The sequence below is a fragment of the Cynoglossus semilaevis genome, chromosome 12, assembly GCF_000523025.1.
Source record: "Cynoglossus semilaevis isolate Cse_v1.0 chromosome 12, Cse_v1.0, whole genome shotgun sequence".
Taxonomy (NCBI): domain Eukaryota; kingdom Metazoa; phylum Chordata; class Actinopteri; order Pleuronectiformes; family Cynoglossidae; genus Cynoglossus; species Cynoglossus semilaevis.
The window spans coordinates 17,517,237-17,537,484 of record NC_024318.1 but is presented as its reverse complement, the minus strand read 5'-3'; the positions used below and the strand labels follow the sequence as shown (position 1 = coordinate 17,537,484).

At 39.2% G+C, this 20,248-nt stretch overlaps 1 protein-coding gene across 2 annotated transcripts in view; it reads left to right on the top strand.

Moving 5' to 3' along the window:
• The first annotated feature begins 1,210 nt into the window (after positions 1-1,210).
• The window catches only part of LOC103387794 (protein kinase C epsilon type-like), a 36,942-nt gene continuing 17,904 nt past the window's right edge, over positions 1,211-20,248 (top strand). Inside the window, exons 1-10 of one of the 2 annotated variants that reach the window (XM_025060846.1) lie at positions 1,211-2,544; positions 12,004-12,067; positions 13,508-13,676; positions 13,901-13,935; positions 14,035-14,129; positions 15,647-15,779; positions 16,355-16,497; positions 16,970-17,066; positions 17,147-17,391; positions 17,489-17,662. In XM_025060846.1, the coding sequence (XP_024916614.1) occupies positions 2,197-2,544; positions 12,004-12,067; positions 13,508-13,676; positions 13,901-13,935; positions 14,035-14,129; positions 15,647-15,779; positions 16,355-16,497; positions 16,970-17,066; positions 17,147-17,391; positions 17,489-17,662 (1,503 nt within the window). In that variant the 5' untranslated portion in view covers positions 1,211-2,196. The remainder of the gene's footprint in view (positions 2,545-12,003; positions 12,068-13,507; positions 13,677-13,900; positions 13,936-14,034; positions 14,130-15,646; positions 15,780-16,354; positions 16,498-16,969; positions 17,067-17,146; positions 17,392-17,488; positions 17,663-20,248) is intronic. The other variant, XM_017037529.2, reaches the window with a different exon arrangement.

The window sequence follows — 20,248 nt, the reverse complement described above, 5'->3', positions numbered from 1 at the left end:
AGGAGGAACTTCCTCCTACTGAGAGGAATGAAACAACACCACCATCACCCAAGAGACACAAACCATCACCATCACCAGTTGAGATTCCTTTAGGAGACGGTGTTTTGAAACCTTCCTCCAAAGGTGAGCTCTGTACACATTTCTCTTCTCTCGTAGATGCATGTATACGTATATATTTATATAGGATTCAGAGTTTTAGAGTGGAATTCCAGCAACACTGTTCCAGATCCTTTCAGTTACAAATCTGTCTTTCTGATCACCTGAAGGTAAAGCTGCCCAGAAGAAGAGGACACCCTGGCAGCAAACAGAGGTGCAGGCAGTGGAAAAGCACATGACTCAGTTCATTACATCGTGCATTTTACCAACAAAGCGTGAGTGTGAAAAATGTTCGAGGGCTGAACCAGAAGCACTTTAGAACAGGGACTGGCAGAACCTGAAATTTTATGTTTACAACCGCATTACAGCCTACAAGAGGAAAATGCAGTCTCCGTAGTGTGAGTATTGCAGTTTGTTTACAATTACTTAGACCAATAGAGGTCTTAAAGTTTTATGTACAAGTTTTATGTTTTTAAAACTTGGTAAACTGGGTGCCAGTGTTCATTTGACTTCACATGTTTTTATATGCAATTGAAGTCATTAAAAGTTCTGCAATTCAAACCTGAGTCTAATGATTTCAAGTTCAATTAGTAATTAGTGGTAGTTTTCATTATAGTGGGTGTAAGTGTCATGTCATTGTGTAAAAGTGGATTATAAAAATATTTGTGAGTGTGTTTATTATAAAAGCCAAAAAAAGTCAACAGTTTGGGGTTTACAACCGCATTACGAGCTACAAGAGGAAAATGCACTCGACATAGTGTGAGTATTGCAGTTACAATTACTTAGACCAATAGAGGTCTTAATGTTTTATGTACAAGTTTTATGTTTTTAAAACTTGGTAAACTGGGTGCCAGTGTTCATTTGACTTCACATGTTTTTATATGCAATTGAAGTCATTAAAAGTTCTGCAATTCAAACCTGAGTCTAATGATTTCAAGTTCAATTAGTAATTAGTGGTAGTTTTCATTATAGTGGGTGTAAGTGTCATGTCATTGTGTAAAAGTGGATTATAAAAATATGTGAGTGTGTTAGAATAATAATAAATACTAGCTCTAACAGTGTTGTGAGTGTGTTTATTATAATAATAAATACTAGCTCTAACAGTGGAAATATGGGCTGAAAAATATTTCAAGTGTGTTTAGGCTAACTGATTTTTTTTTTTTTTTTTACATGTACTTGATTTTTTTTCGGCGCTCTAGGACCTTTAGAAAGGGTGGTCCTTTAAAAGGATGATCAAAAAGTTGGTCCCCAAGTCCCATGGAAACCCGTATGTGTGTTTTGGTTCATCCGCTTTCTCCGCTGTCAGATTAAGGACCGCGCCTTCTCTACTCTTTTAAATTGTCTAATACGCATCTGCCCGCTCTGTGGCGCACAACCACCCGACATCTCAGTCACGTCCCGCTGCCTTTACTGACGTGTTTTTCCGCATTTCCTGCACAAGAGACGGAGGAGACGAGGAGGAGGAAGCGGCAAGAGGTATGTCCAATGATGGAAGTTCATTTCGGCAGCCGGACACCATAACAGGCCCTGCATGCTGAGCGCAGCTAGGCTACACATCGCCTATTTCTGCCCCTCTGCCGGCTTCTCTCCTTGTGTACAGCTCTCCCATCGCCGATGCGCCGCCACAGAGCTCCTCCAACCCCCCCTCCTTTCCCCTCCACACACATACACACAAACGGTGCAATGCAGCTGCAGGCTTGTGCTTCAACGTTGTCCTCACACAGCTGACGGACTCTATGAAAAACTGAAAATAAAGTCCTGACTGAACGTCTCACTCCCTTTTGTATGTATCGTGGTCTAACTGTCAGTTTTCCTCGCTGCGCCTCTGAAGACGCTCCCCAGGTCAGGGGACCCGTCCTTGCTGCTGCTGCTGCTGCGCATTATTTGTTATTGTCAGTGGGATTTCTTATGCGTATCGGGCCAGAGTAAACGTGTTTCCTCTGGCGTGAGTGGCGTTTGTTACTCAGCTGGGAGGGAAACAGTGGAACCACCGGTTGAGCTGAGCCGTTATTCTCGCCAAAGGAGCGCAACGAGTTTGTTTAGGAGGAGAAAACAGGACGCGAGGAGCTTAAAGAGGTGAGGTGTAAACAAGCCGACGACATGGTAGTCTTTAACGGGCAACTAAAGATCAAAATCTGCCAGGCTGTCAACCTCAAGCCCACCGCCTGGTTCTTGCGTCACGCCGTCGGTCCAAAGACCCAGACCTTACTCCTGGACACGTACGTCGCCCTTAACGTAGACGACTCGCGCGTGGGCCAGACCTCCACCAAGCAGAGGACCAACAGTCCTACGTGGAACGACGAGTTTACCACCGAGGTTCACGAGGGCCGCAAGATAGAATTGTCTGTCTTCCACGATGCACCCATTGGCTATGACGACTTCGTGGCCAACTGCATCATCCAGCTGGAGGACATCCTGCACAGCGACAGCAAGCACTTCGAAGACTGGGTGAGCTTTTATGACACAGATACACGCAACTCTCAAACTCGTACACATGTATTTGTATGCAAATTTAACAACACGGCACATTGGAGTATTTATTTACCAGTTTTGTGGGAGTACCAGGGAACTTTGTGGTCTGGTACATGGGGTGGAGCTTGACATATTACTATCCATTGAGGGCATGGAGCCACCTGATTGCAAAAGCGATGAATCCAGTTCAATATTTTTGTACTGATTTTAGAAGACATTTTTCAAACAGACTAACTCTGATCCAAGTCGGGAGTGTCAAACATACGGCGCGTGGCCCAAAACCGACCCGCTAGGATGTTCAATCCGGCCACTTGATGAATAAGAAAAATACATGCACTCTTAATGTTTAGGATATTATTTGTAAATTTATATTTCATTAGATATGAATAAATAACAATTAACATCTAATATACTTGTACTTATTGTTATTTGTAGTTAATTATGTTATAATTGTACTTGTTCGGCCCACTTGACATTAAATTAGGTTGCATGTGGCCCGAACCAAAATGAGTTTGACACCCCTGTAGGTGCTGTCAGTTAGATACACCACTTCACCTGTCTGCCCTACAGTCTCTGACCCAATAATGACCCCAGATCCCTACCATCTACATTTACAAAACTCCTGGCACTCTTACATCGTAAGAGTAGGTTTCTTGAAGACGTTAACCATAAGCAGTAACATAAACTGCTGTCAGAACTAGCAAATTATTGATTAGTAAACCATCAGTGTTTCTCGACAAGTAATGAAATACAGTAGAAAAAGTCATGGAATTAACTTTATGCATATTATCTACTTTATGCCTTTAATTGCTGTTTGTTTTCCTTCTTCTTTATTTCCTTCCTGGGCACAAGAGATTTTAGTCCATTTGAATATTGGATATTTCTGAGTGGCGCTTTGGACCCAGAGGGTCTCTGTCATTGGTGTGGAACCCCAGGGTTCACCTCCTGGGCAAGATCCTGGTTAGGGCGGTTGGCGCCTTCCAGTGGACTCACCACCCGCAGGAAGGTTCAGGGGGGTTGGTACGGTGCAGTGTGATTTGGGTGGCAGTCATGCAGACTGCTACCCCCTCGACCCGGTAACAGATAAGAGGACGAAAATGGATGGATGGATGGATGGATGGATATTATAACTCCAGTCCTCCAGAGGACTTACAACATTTTTAAGATGAATGCTTTTTATTAATTAGAAAAAAACAAGTTAGAACTATTTTGGTATAAGAACAGGGAATGTTACCCCATTTTTTCTTTTCCCTTTGGGGCTCCGTTGACAAGCGGTGCCCTTAGCATTTGCCAGACTGCTGATGCCACTTTATGGTCAATTTTTTAAGTGTGTTCTTTGTGTAGCACACAAAGCTGTAAACCAAAAAAAGAGTCATTATAAAGTCAGAAAGAAAATATATAGGGTATGTTCATAAGAAGGGATGCTACCCTGTGTCATTGTTTTTTCCCTTTTTCAGTATTCCTTTATTATACATGCTTAGTATGGCTCCTGTAAGAGAAAATGTACTACTCAAACATATGGCCTGTGGGCAAAAACTCGGGTTAGGGGCTTCAATCTGGCCCGATTAATTTTGAATTATGTAGTATAGTCATTGTCAGTGGAGCCTACAGCTGTGTCATGGTATTTGATCTCTAAGAACTCTGCTCTGCTCACCAGTAAATATTCAGATTCTCTGTGTTTGTAATTTTGAACACATGTGAGGCCCAAATGCAGTTTTTCATTATGGAGTCCCCCTGAGGAGAGAAGATGTTTAATCCATGTAGAGGAAAGAGTTAACTAGATTATTTTACTCTGTAACTGTGTGAAAGTGTGACATTCATAATTTCCCTTGAAGTCATGTGTTATATCAGCAGAATGTCTCACTTTGACAGTAGTTGATATCTCAGGTGAATGACTTAATGTTACTGCCCATACAATATTGTTTAAAAGAAACTCCTGTATTTTGGATAGAAATCAGTGCAGTAGAGCTCATACATTTGGCTTTGATTACACAGCTGTAGCTACAAACACAAACACACACACACACAAACTCAATCTACATTTAACATTCTATTGGCTTTTTACTTAGTCATGTCTGTGTGATTCTTTTTCAACCATTGTTAACTTTGAAAGTCGCTTCGAAATGTGTCTCCTCACTTCGGTGTCATAACATCTAAGAGTTTCATCATCTACCATTGTTTTTTTTTTTTTGTTTTTAATTTATGGATTTTTACAGGCTAATACGCTATCACCAAGTTCTGCTTTCAACACGTCATGTCATATGCTGTGAAAATGTATATAATCTATGATCACATAATCTCTAAACACAATCTTTGAAACAAGTTTTTTTTGTTTTTTCAGATTTTGCCATAGTAGTTCCTCTATGAACATGTCTTGACATAATCTCTGATATGCATGATGACACTCTGACAAAGAAGAATTTGACATCACCCTGTAATCAACTGACAATTGTATTCATTTTTGCCAAGTACAAGCAGAAGCCTGTACTAAAGAAATGAAATTCAGAAAAACATGAAGAAAACAAACTGGCTTCTGTTCTTCTAAAACGTATCCTTCCCACAAACCTTAACAAGATAAAATACTTCAAGGAAAATATGGTAATTTGCGGGCTATAAATCGCTACATTTTTCACTCACATTAAGCCCTGTGGCTTAAACAATGATGCAGCTAATTTATGGATTTTTACAGGCTAATGAAGTTCATACCGCTAGCGATCGATAATTTTTCTGGTAGGCTACAGTGTGTTATACTTTTTCTGGTAGGCTACAGTGCGTTATACTAGTAGTGTATGTCTGTTTGTGAATGGCTGTGTGTGAAAGTGGAGAGCAGTTTGAGCCCTGTCATGTTAGAGCGTAAGTTGGTTATACAGGAGCTGTTAAAACGTAACCAGCCGTGTTACAGGCACTGTTTGGAAAAAAACATTTATTTAATTAAAAGTGAAAAATAAATATTTCTGTGTAAATATCCCATGTTACAATGTGGGCACCGTTATAGAGAAGTGTGGCCGATATATGCACAAATATTTGTTTATTTTTAAATTTAGTGGGTACGGATTATATTCAGGTGCGCTTAATTGTCCGGGAATTACGGTACTTTAGTTAGGCAGGTTAGAATGATTTGAACAAGCAGTATTTCTGTCCATGGAAGAAGGGAGAATTGCATTTAAGGTTAATATTGTCTCTATAAATAGAAATCACATGAGTCTGGATGTGTAAATAATCTAGGTAGTAAAGGAAAAATACAGAGTAGTTTTGCAGTTTTGATGAGTAATTTAGTTGCAACATGAGTGAGAAGGGCTGTGTTCTGCTAGGTCTCTTTTATATTTGTTCTGTTGTTAAGCCATAAGGTGTAGAATGAACATGTAGTTACTTTTTTAGTGGTCTTTTAATGTTTGAACGTTACTTTAAAGCAGTGGTTCTCAATTATTTTTTGCCATGCCCCCCCTACCCTCCCCCCTTTGGGGAGAAAAATGTTTTCACGAAACCCCCCACCCCGCCTAGTGACTGTAGGCTTGTTATCATTCAAGCATTACAGCAATGGTACACTTATATCAGCGTGCCATATTCCATTGGAAGCCTCTCTTGCCCCCTGGGCACCTCACCGCGCCCCCTCCAGGGGGCCCGCCCCACTAAAGTATTAAGATAGCAAACATCAGTTCACTGGAAGAGTCAGTGCAAGAACAGATATTAAATACCAAGGTGGTGACAAGCCTCCTTTAAAATAAACAACACACCTGAAACTGAAAGGGAAATGTTATGCAAGTTTGTACAAGAACTGTCAACGGTTTTTATAAAAAAAAAAAACATGCACACCCACAGAAAATTCCCACCTCAGAAACCTCACGCAGGTGGTAAGAGCAATTCGCTGTTTGTGGTGGGAAGAGGGATTTCCTGAATATCTTCAAATTTAACTAAGCGGAAAATACAGACCAATAATATACAAAGCAAATTGACGCATCAGAACTTTACTACAGAAATGCAGTGTATTATATATTCAGTAAATATTCAGATACTTTATTATATTTATGTATTGAAATGAAAGTACGGTACAAACGGTTCTCTTACAAAATAACCTAGAGAACTGTTTAACCCTCCTGTAGGAACCATGAATGTGTTTTTCTTTTGGTTAAAGTGTTGCTTATTCTGAGTATGATTTAGTCTATGAGTATCATACTCCTATTATTTGTAGGGGGTCACATACGTAATTATAAGTGGGATCCAGCACCTGTGTTCACCTATTGCTCTCTTGTTTGAGAGAGAGGAAGGGAGAGGGTGAGCATATATTTTGTTGACTGCTAATTTCAGTTGTTTTTCATTGTTCAGTGGGATTGTTTTGATTTAGTAGTGAACTGTATTAAGCAACCTTTTATGTGTGGTTAATAAATATTTAGATACTCTCAAATCCCAGTGAATTTTTTTTGGTAGCATGTCTGACAACTGGGCCCATTTTCAGCCTCTCAACGGCTTCAAAACTTGATACACCTCTCGTTGTCCTTCGCATTTTGTACAGACCCAGCATCCTCGCAACAGGTTAATAGGAGAGTGATCGTTGTATTTTATTTGCCACTTTTATGCTGCTTTCCCATCGCTTTACAGTCAGAGAGAGCTTCTCAGTAATATGGGATCTGTCGTACCTTACCAGGATGAGGAATGAGCAGGTCTGGGACAGTTACGGTAGATAGAGAGGTGAGGTTGAGATGATTTGGTCAGAGGAAGACTTCGGAGAAGAGAAATAGTTGGTGTAAAACCAAACCAATAAAATCTAACATGCACCTTTTCTTACTCTATGACCTACTATCCTTATGATATACTTATGACATATTATATGACATACTGTTATGAGATATTATGAGACTTACTACTTCTATGACTATACCTGTATTTTTACTATTTATTATTATTTATTACTATTCATTATTATTTATTAACTATGCATTTCTGTGTTTTGTATGTTTACTGTAGCTTGAGTGTTGATTGACTGATTCGAATTGTAAGTCAGTTGGATAAAAGTATCTGCTAAATGTATTGTATGTAATGTAAAAGCAGAGGAGGCAAAAAAATGGGTGAGATGAAGTTGCAGTAGCAGTAGTATTTGCTGTGGGAAAAAAAATCATGGCAGTGCGTTTGTACGCAGTTTGAAACATAAAAAGTTTGAACGAAAAAAAAAAAACTTCTCTCACCTTAAAAGAAAGGGCTGATTCAATGTATTAGTGCAGTGTTTCCCAAACGTTTTGTCTAGGGACCCATATTTTAAAAGTCACAAACTTTCACGACCCAAGTCAATAGACATAGGAGTAAACTCCTGGGAAACATGTGAGACAACCCCCAAAAAAGTTTCTTGCAACCCACCTGAGGGCCGCAACCTAGTCTTTGGGAAACAATATATTATTGTGTCATTGTGATTCCAATTTAAACAATAATACAACAATAAAACAACAACAAAACATTTTAATAGAGTAGAATCACTTGACCAAAGTCATGTTTAGATGTAGCATTATTAATAAGTTATTACATTGCCTAAACAAAGCTAAATTCGATTGAGGGAATACATCATATTTTTTGCACCTTGTTGTCTGAAAGCACAGTTTTTGTTGTTTTCCTCTTGGATCTGTAAATGCTCACACAGAAAATTGGGAGGAGCTCTAGCCTCATGACTTCTTGACCCTATTTCCCTGTGGGAGGGAGTAGAGGGGGCGTCATCCTTGTGGAGTGAAGGAAACCGGGGAAGGGCAGTGTGTACACATACGCGTGTATCTCAGTGAGTGTGTTTTCTAGGCGCTACTTCCTGTTTTCACTGTCCAAGCTCTCTTCTGGGCATGTGAAGTGAAGAGAGGGAGAGCTCCTTGAGTGCACCCCTCCTCTCGCTTCTCTGTTATCATTCATTTAGCTGCTGCCTCCTCCGTGTGCAGTGTGAAACAAACAGTCTTACAGATATGTGAGGAATGAAAGAGGAAGAAACAATTGGCGACTGCTACTTCTGCTGCATAAACAAAATCCTACACTACAAAAGAAAATTAGACCATGGCTTTGCACGGTTACTTCAGTGCGCACAGTTTGTTTACAGAAATGATTAAGCAAATCCTAAATATAGCCTCAAGTTTTTGTCATTCCTGAAATTCTGACGAGAATTCCGTGTTATTTTTGCACTGCCTCCCATTTCTTCCTGTGCTTTCCGGTGTACCATTGTTTTCCATCCTTATTTAGGCACCACATCTTCTAAGCTCATGGTAAGTACAGTCAAGTTTAATTCTAAAAACAGACATGCATCACACAGAACAGCCAGCCAAACGTGCAATCATTTCAGTGGAGTTAGCCTCTGTCAGCGTATCGAATGACATAAATTTAAACATAACATAAATTTAAATAGTTTAGCCTCATTTGAATTTTTATCTCAATATTCTATACACCTGCACAGCTAAGGTCTCAAACTCAAATCAACCTGGGGCCACTACTGTCCCTGCCATCTCATTTAGGGCCGAAAATTAACAGTTCGCATTACATTATACACATTACATTATCGATGGTTTACAACGTTGATCTATTCCCTCATTTCCTCCATTTTATACATTTATTAAGTCTTGTTCTCTTATTTTGACAAGGCAAAGACTCTGACCACCAGATCTCTTTGTCTTCCTTTCTCTGCCCAGAAGACATACCTAGCACCTTCCTACCTGTCTCCCTAACCCACTGCCTGTCCTTCCAAGTTTCTATCCCTAACACCAAACCTGCCAATCACTTCCTCATCACCTCTGTTCCTTTCCCCTACATGACCATTAAAGTGTGCTCCAATCACCACTCTCTCTCCCCTGGGGATACTCTCTATCACCCAATCCAGCTCATTCCAGAACTTCTCCTTTTCTTCCAACTGACAGCCTACCCGTGGGGCATAACCACTGACAACATTCATCATCTCTGCTTCTATTTCTACCTTCTACCATCATCCTGTCTGACTCTCGTTTCACCTCCACCGCATTTCTTGCATATTCTTCCTTCAGGATCACCCCTACTCCATTTCTCTTCCCATCTGAACCATAAACTACAAACTAACATATCACCTAAACACGGTAAACTAACCTGTCTGTGTCAGGTTTCTCTGTCTGTTTTTAGCATGACTATACCAGAACTGGCATATTCAATGTTTTTGTCTAATCATTTTTAATAACTGCAGGCACACCCCCCACAACAACGGCAGCATCCATCAGATACACCTGGATCTTAGATCGATGTTAAGCATCTTTTATCAAACGAACACTATATTTTTCAACTTATTTCATTTCTGCTTTTTTTTTCTTTTCTTAAAGCAGACAGCCATTTGTGTTTAAGAGGAAACGATCTAAGTTAATAGTGCTGAGCTCATGGTTTATCTCACTCTGTGGGAGGACTTGCACAGAGCGAAATTATGATACCTGTCAATTATGATAACATGATGAAAATATGTATCTAAACATTCTTCAACGGTTCTTGTGCTGATATTACTGGTTGACATATTTACATATTTTCGGAAATTGTGAGCTATGATATTAATATACACGTACGCATATACACGTGATGCAAAACGCAGTTAGTACAGGAAGTCGAAGGACCCCATATAGTGACATCTAGCTGTGGGTTGCATGTAGGTGGTTTGTAAGCCTTAAGTGGTCCGCGGATCGAAAGTCTGAGACCCCCCTGACTCCATTTAAATGAAGTCACATGGCTACAGCTGCCACTCATGTGATACTGTAAAAGGTCTGTGTGTATGTGTATGCATGTGTAGTGGTACAGACTAAAAAGTGAAACTCATTAGGCCACAAGTGGCATTGATAATGAAATCTTTGCATTTTTGTGTACAAACAGACCTGCAGATGGTTGACGATGATCATGTCATGTCATCTGACCATGGAAACTGATGGCCTTGTTCTCATGGTCATCACTGAAACCACGAGATAAACAACACACACGAAGATTATGCACACAACCGTAACTTTAGCATGTTGCTACATAACAGAATAAAGTGAAGGGGCTTTAAATATACTTTTCTGAAGACACTATATTTGTACCTGTGCCTGACATCAGGATCACCCAGCAAAAGCCTGGCACTATCATGTTCAGATACTGCACTTAACTTACTGTATGTCGTGATGTCAACTGAAAAAGCACAAATAACAGATTTTACCGAGGCTCAGAAAAGGTATTTTAATTACTCTTGTGCTAAAAATAAACAACAATGAAGAGATAAGTCATGTTTTAATTAGAATGTGATCACATACAAAAGTGTCGTTGAGTACTGGACCACCTTATAGTACTACACAACACTGTAGCAAAAGCTGCCAGTGATTGATTATGACATTCTGCATTCTTCATTTGTCCCTTCGCAGTAGCTACTTCCTTCCTCTCTGCCTCTAGAAAATGTAGATAAATGGGAGTCCTTATCTGATTGCAACTCAAAATGTTTCTAATCTGCTGATTACGCTGCTGAGGACACATGACCGCGACACGTGATTTGTCACAGAACAAGCAGTGCACGCACGAATAGAAAGAGGCACACACAGAGATGAAGTACCAACAAGGCCCCACGCCTGCTTCACTGTTTGAGTGAGCTTACTGCCTTCTTCTGTATATACTACTGAAGTCACACCTTCACCCTGTCTGCCTGTGTGTCTGTTGGTGAGTGGGGTTTTGCAGAGAGGGATTATAGACACTGTGGTTGGTACGAGCTGCAAACTGGGTGAACTCTTGCACTGATGCCCTGTTCATTTGACACACATACAGACGCACACAATACACTCACACTTGATTATACAAACACAGATTGCCTCTCAAAGTAGTGCAGATGCTAATTCAATTGTTTTTGCACAGCTGGGTTTCTCTGTGGTAAATTTAATCAGTCGTACAATAAAAACCTTTGTAGGTTGATGCATGTGTTCCACACCTGTTTTATTTTCTTTGTGTGACTAATTTAAATAATATGGAACAATTTCAATAAATACAATATAAAAATAGAACATTTAGCTTCATAAACTTGGTGTATATTATGCCTGTGCTAAATATGGTAATGGTATAACTGTAGTATAACTACATGGAGGCTTTTGTGCTGCAACCCCCCACCCACATTAATGTAAAAATGAACTGATCTATTCATGTCACATGACCACTGACCAAAAGATAGCAGTGACTCCATGTGAACAAGTTAACTAGATAGACTTTGCCCCTTTATGGTAGCAGTTAAATTCTTTAGGTCACATTGTGTAAAAGTAAAGTACTGTAATTTGTTATGATTAATTTGAATATAGTATGTATAGTTGTTAAATGGGCAGTATTTCTAAATCTCACAAAGTATTGATTTTGGTATACCTTTGTATACCCTTGTATTTATTTCCTCCACCACTTTTGTTTTTTTGATGTGTATTTATTTTATTACCAGTTGTCTTTTTGTGTGTGTTAATTTCTCTGCAGATTGACCTGGAGCCTGAGGGAAAGGTGTACGTAGTTATTGATCTAATAGGATCTTCCAGTGAAGGTAAATCCTAAGCACGGCTTGTAAAAATAACCACTACTTACCATTCAAGGTAAAATGACTTACTTACAACCAAAAACTGTGTGCAAGGTCTGTCTTTCTCCTGCTCGTTTCTGTGTTAATCAGTGTCATCAAACTCACCTGTGTCCCGTGATTACCTTTTCATTTGTCTCATTTGTGATGACTTGATCACTCTATCTATCGCTTTGTTCCTGCGTTCCTCGTTCCTTACTGAGGCCTTCTCCTGCTTATTCCTGGTTTCCAGTGAGGTTGATGAATTTTTCAGACTGAAATTAATTAACTCTTTGCACCTGATCTTGTCTCTGGTGTGCTGCAATTGGGTTCTACCTGTTTCCTAACTTGACAAATCTAACACTGTGCTTCCATCTGACAAATTTCCAACATCTTGCTACGATTGACCTTTTGTGACTTAATATCACAAACATATTATTCAAATTGCCATACATGTCCTTAAATTCAAATTTTTGACATCCAAAAGTGCATATAGAAAAATATAAGTTCTCCTAAGGCAGTGGTTCTCAAATATTTTCTGTCATGCTCCTGCTATATACAGAAAAATATTTTTTTAATGTCATGTTAGGAATGTTAGAGATGTATGGTATTATCGTTATCGTTTTTTTCCTCAGATAATAGCTATATACAGAAAAATATTTTTTTTTATGTCATGTTAGGAATGTTAATATATAGAGATGTATGGTATAATCGTTATCGTTTTTTTCCTCAGATAATGAAAACCTAAAAACACAATGCCTGGGTGTGCCCCTTAATGGCTTTGGGGATAAACGGCTGTGTATTAAATTGAAAGTGACTAGATGGCAACATTGCAGCTCATTTATTTATTCTATTTTAATAATGAGGTGATTCTATGCAGAATGCTGGTGCCAGATTAAATGGATTCAAATGCAATGATTAATTTTTTTTTTTTTTTTGGTTCGGGGTTACTCTCACTAGCATGAATAAGGTATAGGTTTATTTGAAACACTACATAGATCTAGGCTCTACTTGGGATCTAGCAATAAAAATTAGATGGATGAACTGACTATGTTGTGCACGACAGTAGACCAATAACTCAATAATAACTTGTTCACTAATCATTAATAATGAATCTGTAATTAGTTGCAGCCAGACATTGTGTCTGCTGCTGTCTGAACCCAAGCACAGTGTTTGTATGTCTGTGAGAACATATACATTACATTTGTTTTTGATAGATTAGGTATCTGACATATTGTTGAAGGTTTGATACGGTGAGTAGCTGTTTCTGTGTGTATTTGTCCCTGTGTTTTTGCCAAAACGTAAAATTCATCAAGGCATGTGTGGCGTGGATACTTTCTGTGCAAAAACATATCCTAAAAGTATTGAATGTGTGTCCGATGCCTGTAGTTGCAGCAGAACTGACGGAAAATGAGTGTCCGATGCCTATAGTTGCAGCAGAACTGACGGAAAATGAGGAGCGCGTGTTTCGACAGCGGATGGGACCCAGAAAACGTCAGGGTGCCGTCCGCCGTAGAGTCCATCAGGTCAACGGACATAAGTTCATGGCCACATACCTGAAACAGCCCACATACTGCTCACACTGCAGAGACTTTATCTGGTAAGAAAAAAATTGCCAAAATTATGTTCAACAAAAACAGAAAAAATGTGTTCATGTATATGTTCATAGGCCGAACCTGATGTCACACAAATCTTGCCTTTTTATTAATTTTGTTAATGAAGATGTTGTAGTAAGGCTCATCCCAACCATCCTAATGACAAATGTCATTCATTCCTAACAACTTACCAGATGGTATTCTATTTATATTTTCTTCTGTCCTCTAGGGGTGTTTTAGGGAAGCAGGGTTACCAGTGTCAAGGTAGGGCTGTGTTGTTGCGTAACTTATAGTGCTATTTAAAACTCAGCTAGGTTTCCTGCCTAAGTGCTCTCTCTGTGTATGTGTGCGTTTCTCCTGCAGTCTGTACCTGTGTGGTCCATAAGCGCTGCCATGAACTAATCATTACCAAATGTGCAGGACTAAAGAAGCAGGATGACCCAGTGTGGGAGCTTCAGGTCTGCAACTTTGTTTTCTTTTTCTTTTTTTTTTTGTTACCATTGTGTCCTTGGCCTATGCCAAATACTTCAACCTACAGTAGACTGTGTGACACCAAGGAGTGATAGAGGAGCAACAATACAATTTTTTGTTCTTAATAATTTATCTTTGTTCTTTGAAGCAATAGTGAAGGACAATTAACACCTAAAATCTTAGTGTGTATCTTTCTTCCATTCCTGCGGCTATATAATTGTGTTGTTCAACTCAACAGAATCAGATCATAATATTTCAATATTGGGATGTTAAGTAATACAAAATTCCAATCAGATGATTTACAGGGTAGCTGTGGATTCATCAAGATTGATCATGATCATAATTTATCAGATTGTCATTGCTAAATGTGATATAAACCTTTTTTTTTTCTGTATATGTTGAGAGTTGCTCCGCCGAGAACCACCAAGATTCCAAAACTACTAGAACAGCCGTGAACGGTCATTCTGATTGCTGGAATCTGAACTCTATAATAACTCATGATACATTCCAAAATGAAAAATGAATGGATTGATTTTGTTATGAGATCTTCAAAACAACAAAATAACAGAGAATTGTGTTTTTTGACACATTTAATATTACTGTAAATCCACCGCTCATTGCATTTATTCAACGCAGCGCAATCAGTGATAAAACAGTGGTAATGCATGCAGTATAACCATAACAGCAATAACAATAAACACAGATATATTTAAACTATTTACATTGATGTACACCTCCGTTCCTCTCCCTGATTCTCACAGTCAAGACGTGATTTGTTTGTTCTTTTTGTACAGTTACCACACACCGTTTTGTGTCAATTGCAGCAGGTGTCGAAAGATTTGTCTTTGGTTGTAACTTTTCCTAATCTTACATTGCCTGCGTGTACTTTGCCAGCTGCTGCAGGAATTTCCTGCGTCCTTTAGTACTGTCACTGCACTCTTTAAAGTGGACGTCTTCATGTATTCCAGCCAGGTCTAATATGTTATAAAAAACAGCAACTGGCCCTCTCTATCTGATTGAGGATGTCCGTACTTGGTGGTATTGTATTACATCACAGTCCAGCTTTGCTTTCAGTCCGGTAACGCCTCAGGTGTAACATCATTCTCAATAAAGGTCAAAAACTGTAGGAGATGATTGTTGACCACTTTGGGCTGGAATCTTCTTTGTCTTTTGTCTAAAAAAGGTAAAGCCTCTGCTGGATGAGATGATATTTTAAACTCCCTAAGTGTGTGCAAAAAACTCTGTTTCAGAGCAACAAAAAAGTTAATGGACAGTGAAATTACTGGATTTATACAGTGCATTAAAACATGTATTCACAACATCATTACATATACATTTATTGGTGCTTTGCTGTGGGACTTTTCCAATGTGTATGTATTCACATTCACCGTTCATTTCCACAGCCCTGTTCATTACATATACATTTATTGATGCTTTGCTGTGGGACTTTTCCAATGTGAAATATTCGTGTAGGTGTGTCTCACTGTCCATCCCTCTTTTACAGCACGTTGGCTCTCAGAGGTTCAGTGTCAATGTGCCACACAAGTTCACCATTCACAACTTTAAAATTCTCACTTTCTGCGACCACTGTGGCTCTCTGCTGTGGGGTCTGCTGCGACAAGGGCTCCAGTGTAAAGGTAAGGACGATGCACATGCGTGTGATTATTTGAAATACGTCTACCAAATTTTCCGGACTATAAGTCACTCCGGAGAATAACTCGCACCAGCAAAGGACGAAAAAAAAATGCGACTTACAGGAGTAGCAAATTCTGGTACACAAGCCTAGAGAGCCCTCTAGTGGCTGTCAGTTTAAAAATAACAAACATGTGAATTTTTAGTGGTACAGGAGTAGCATACGCTGGTACACAAGCATATAACGCCCTCTAGTGGCTGTCAGTGTGAAAATAACGAATATGTAAATTATCAGTGGTACAGGAGTAGCAGATGCTGGTATACAATCCTTGAGCGCCCTCTAGTGGCTATCAGTTTGAAAATAACAAACATGTGAAATTATATATTTTAATATATAAGTTGCACCTGAGCATAAGTCGCAACTCCAGCCAAAAGATGAAAAAAAAAAGTGACATATAGTCCGGAAAATACGATACTACGGTAATAAACCTTTTATAATTAAAGTCTTATACAAGTTGATCCGAACCCCTGTTTAATGAGTGTGTCTGTGTCCTTGCTTGCATGTGTGTGCACGTCTCAGTTTGTAAAGTTAATGTGCATAGGCGCTGTGAGAATAATGTAGCGCCAACCTGTGGCGTGGATGCTAGGGGCATAGCCAAAGTCCTGTCTGACCTGGGAGTCACTCCAGACAAGATCTCCAACAACACACAGAGACGTAAAAAGGTAACGTGCAAAAGTGCCCATTTTGGTTACCTGTTTTTATATTTTTATTTTTCACATACTTATGGTTAGAATGTTTCTGTAACCTCTAGTATTATAGACAGCTACATTGAATCCAGATTCTACCAAGATTTGGATCTAAATTTCACCATTTGGGGTCCGGTATATAAATTGTTAAACAACTTAAATTTACATTAGGTCAGTTTTGTAAGTGTAAGCCTTAGATAATTTGACCAAATTGTACATTGACAGATAGCAGATTATACCGTTTTTGGTTTTTTTTTCTTTTTTCTTTTTTAACTTTCTTTTTAACTTGCAAAATGCAATACTTTTAAGGAGTCACTGAACAAGTCTGTGGTGATGCTGTCGGCATCATTTCTCATCTAAGATCATTTTATTTAAAAAACAAAACAAAGAAGATACTGACATTGGAAAACAAACAGGCATCTGTTGATGACGTCGTGTTGTTAAACAGCTTTCGCGAGGTCACGACCTCCCACAGCAGTTACCAGGAACCCATCAGACAGACGAGGACTGTTCAAAGTCTGCCCCCACGTCCCCATGTGAACAAGGTAGTTTAAGCTTTAAACACTAATCACCGCCCTTCATAAATTAAACAAAACCGTGCTCACATTTCTTCTGTTTTGTCCAGATGTGAAGGAGCTTGAGAGCTTTCGAAAAGCTCTGTCGTTTGACCACCACGGAGATAAGCATAAAACACATTCCCTGCTACCCACCTCTTCTTTTGCTTCGGGAACAGAGGGCAACCATGCAAGTGCTGAAGATGCGATAAATAGGAACCAAGCAAATGGAGAAGTCAAAGGTCTAGATGCAAAAAGATTGGACCTACAGGATTTTGTCTTTATTAAAGTTTTGGGGAAAGGAAGCTTTGGAAAGGTGAGCTTCTAAGGAGACTCCCTTAAGGAGACTAGATGATGAACAGCATTAACTATTGGAGCTGACTCTCTCTGACTGATTTGTATCATTTGACCAGGTGATGTTGGCAGAACTGAAAGGCAGTGATGAGGTTTACGCCGTCAAAGTGTTAAAGAAGGAAGTGATTCTACAGGACGATGACGTTGACTGCACCCTCACCGAGAAACGGATCCTGGCTTTAGCCAGAAAACATCCATATCTGACCCAGCTCTTCTGCTGCTTCCAGACTAATGTAGGCTAATACACACACTGACGCGGCTATTAGTGTTTGATTATTTTTGTGGACATTTATATTGATTAGGACAGTCTAACTACAGGAACAAGGTTTTGTTGTTTGCTATTGCCTCCAGTAATATTCACGGGGAACATGCAGACAAACGTTTCACCTCCAGGGTGCAGCATAGGGCTAATTTTTAATCTGCAGCTGACAGTGGCGCACATTTTTCTGTGCACCTTCAACTACTGTACTCAACCCTGTTCAGGGTCACCCAGTACCAAGTTATCATTAAAGCCAATGGGCAAATTCTGGACACAGTTTTTGGGCTACAACTTTCTTCCATACAGGGCCCTCCGTTTTACCTCCGTATGAAAAAAAAAAAAGGTCCATACCTAAGTTCTTCAGTGCATCATCCCTGCCATTTTTATAATTTTTTTTTTAATTTGTTGCAGAATACATAAATACATTTTGTCATTGTCATTTAGCCACATGGCTACATATTACGTTTTTATTTAGAAGGTAATTTACTTTTTTTTTTCTTCTTGGTCTACTTTTTTTTATATGTGAATCCATATGTCCCTACATTACATCAATGGTGTACTAAGTGCGGGTGGAGGGGTCCAGCACGGCAAGGACAGTTAAAATGTTTTGATTTTCAGTGTTTGATTCACAGTGTTTTTTAAATTTAATTAATTTTGTTAAGCAGCGGTAGCAGTTCCATAGTGAATATAGTATAAAGAATACATTTAAAAAAAAGTTCAATCGATAATGAAGAAAAAGCTGTAAATGTGTTCAGTTTAGGGTAGAGGCTAAACAATACTCTTATCCACAGTGAGAGAGTGTGACACTGAGAAAAAGCGTTAGTTAACTGCTGCAGCAAGTGGACCTTGACATACAGAAGGAAAGAGGGCAGACCATGGAATGTTTCTTCTGTTTCATGTTGCATAAGTGTCCTTGTTTGGAATGTAGAGGGCCTCTGCACAGGCACAGTACTGCATAGACTGTGTGAATGTATGTTCCAAGTTGAATTGTTGTTCCAAGTTGGAACTGGAGCCACAATTTACAGGTGTTAACTGTGGTTCCACAAAACACCAAGTGCTTATAGTTTGTCAGCCAAACTTAAACTTCAGCGACATTGAGGACTGGTTACATAGTGTAGACTTGTAAGCAGAGAGTCCTGGATTTGATTTTCACACCCTAATGCAGTGGTTCTCAATTATTTTCATCATGTGCATTCATGGCCAATTCATGGGCTATCAGAAAGACTAGATATCTCTCACACATTAATGAAAGATATTAGACAGACACATCTTTCTCCCTCTCTTTTTCTATCTCTCTCTTTCTTTCTTTTTTCTCTCTCTCTGTGTTATCCTCCCTTGTACGCCACTTCACTCACTCACTTGCCTCTTGCTACCGGTATACCGAACAAGCCCAGTGTCCGACCAACCTAATCCCCTAGTGAGCATGTTTTTAGCAAGCCATTACCCTTCACATATTATAACTAGAGGAAAAACTGAGAATGATATTCACGCTGAAGAGTAAATCACAGATTCACGTGACCTCAAAAAGCCCGATGATTGGCCACTTGGAGAAATATGAACTTTACACTAGTTTAATCTCTACCACATTGTCTGTATTCCTCTGTGCCTGACAATTTTTCTGTCAATTTTGTCATAGATTAGAGTTGTAGTAATAATGCAAAGTTTAAAGTTGGGTGCGGAGGAGAAGCCGCAAAGTGTGCAAGCTGCAGATCTTTCAATGTATTCGTTTTCACAGATATATACACAGGAACCCATGGTATGCTGGGATTGCTTCTCTTACATAACTGCTTTGTTTCTTAGTGCAGACATAACATGCAACTCCCACCCTTAACAATTCGAACCACCCCAAACGTCAAAATACATCCCTGTCACTCTTGTCGTAATGTAAACTCTAAATGTACAATGAATGTTGTACTCCTGTTCTTTTTAATCTCCTGCAGCTTTTTCCTTTCAGCCTAATTACCTACAAGTAATGTAAATAGCCTTACGTAACAGCAGCAGTGTCGCACTCACTCAGAGGATACGTGTGAATGAAACTGGTTGACAGTAAAAGAAAGAGATGAAGGTTGGGTAATAAGGAGGATGAAGGAGTGACAAAGGGAAACAGTAATAGCTCATTTTAAACTGTCGATCACAGTTTGTTCTTATCTTAATGTTAAAAAAAAAATTTCCCCAGGGGAATAGATTATAGCAAAATTGTAAATGGTTTATAGGCTTTGTTGAATAATGCACAGGAACACCGAGTCCTGAACCCTGACATGAGCTGCTATTGAAATAACCCGATATTGATATACAAAAAGAGAGAGACTCTATCTATAGCTTTACGAGTGTCTTTCTTCAATTCCTGTTGTGTTCAACTAAACATGCTGAGGTTTAGCATTGAGTAAGTCAATTATGAAAAACTTAAAACAAGATGATCATTATATTATTCAATAATTCTTTTCACATACTTTCTGTGACATTTTTGCTTGGCCTTTTTTTTAATGTAAAATAAGCCCCATAGCTCAAATAAGGTTGGGAAGCACTGCTCTAGGTCAAAGGCATGTAATTCCTCTTTCCC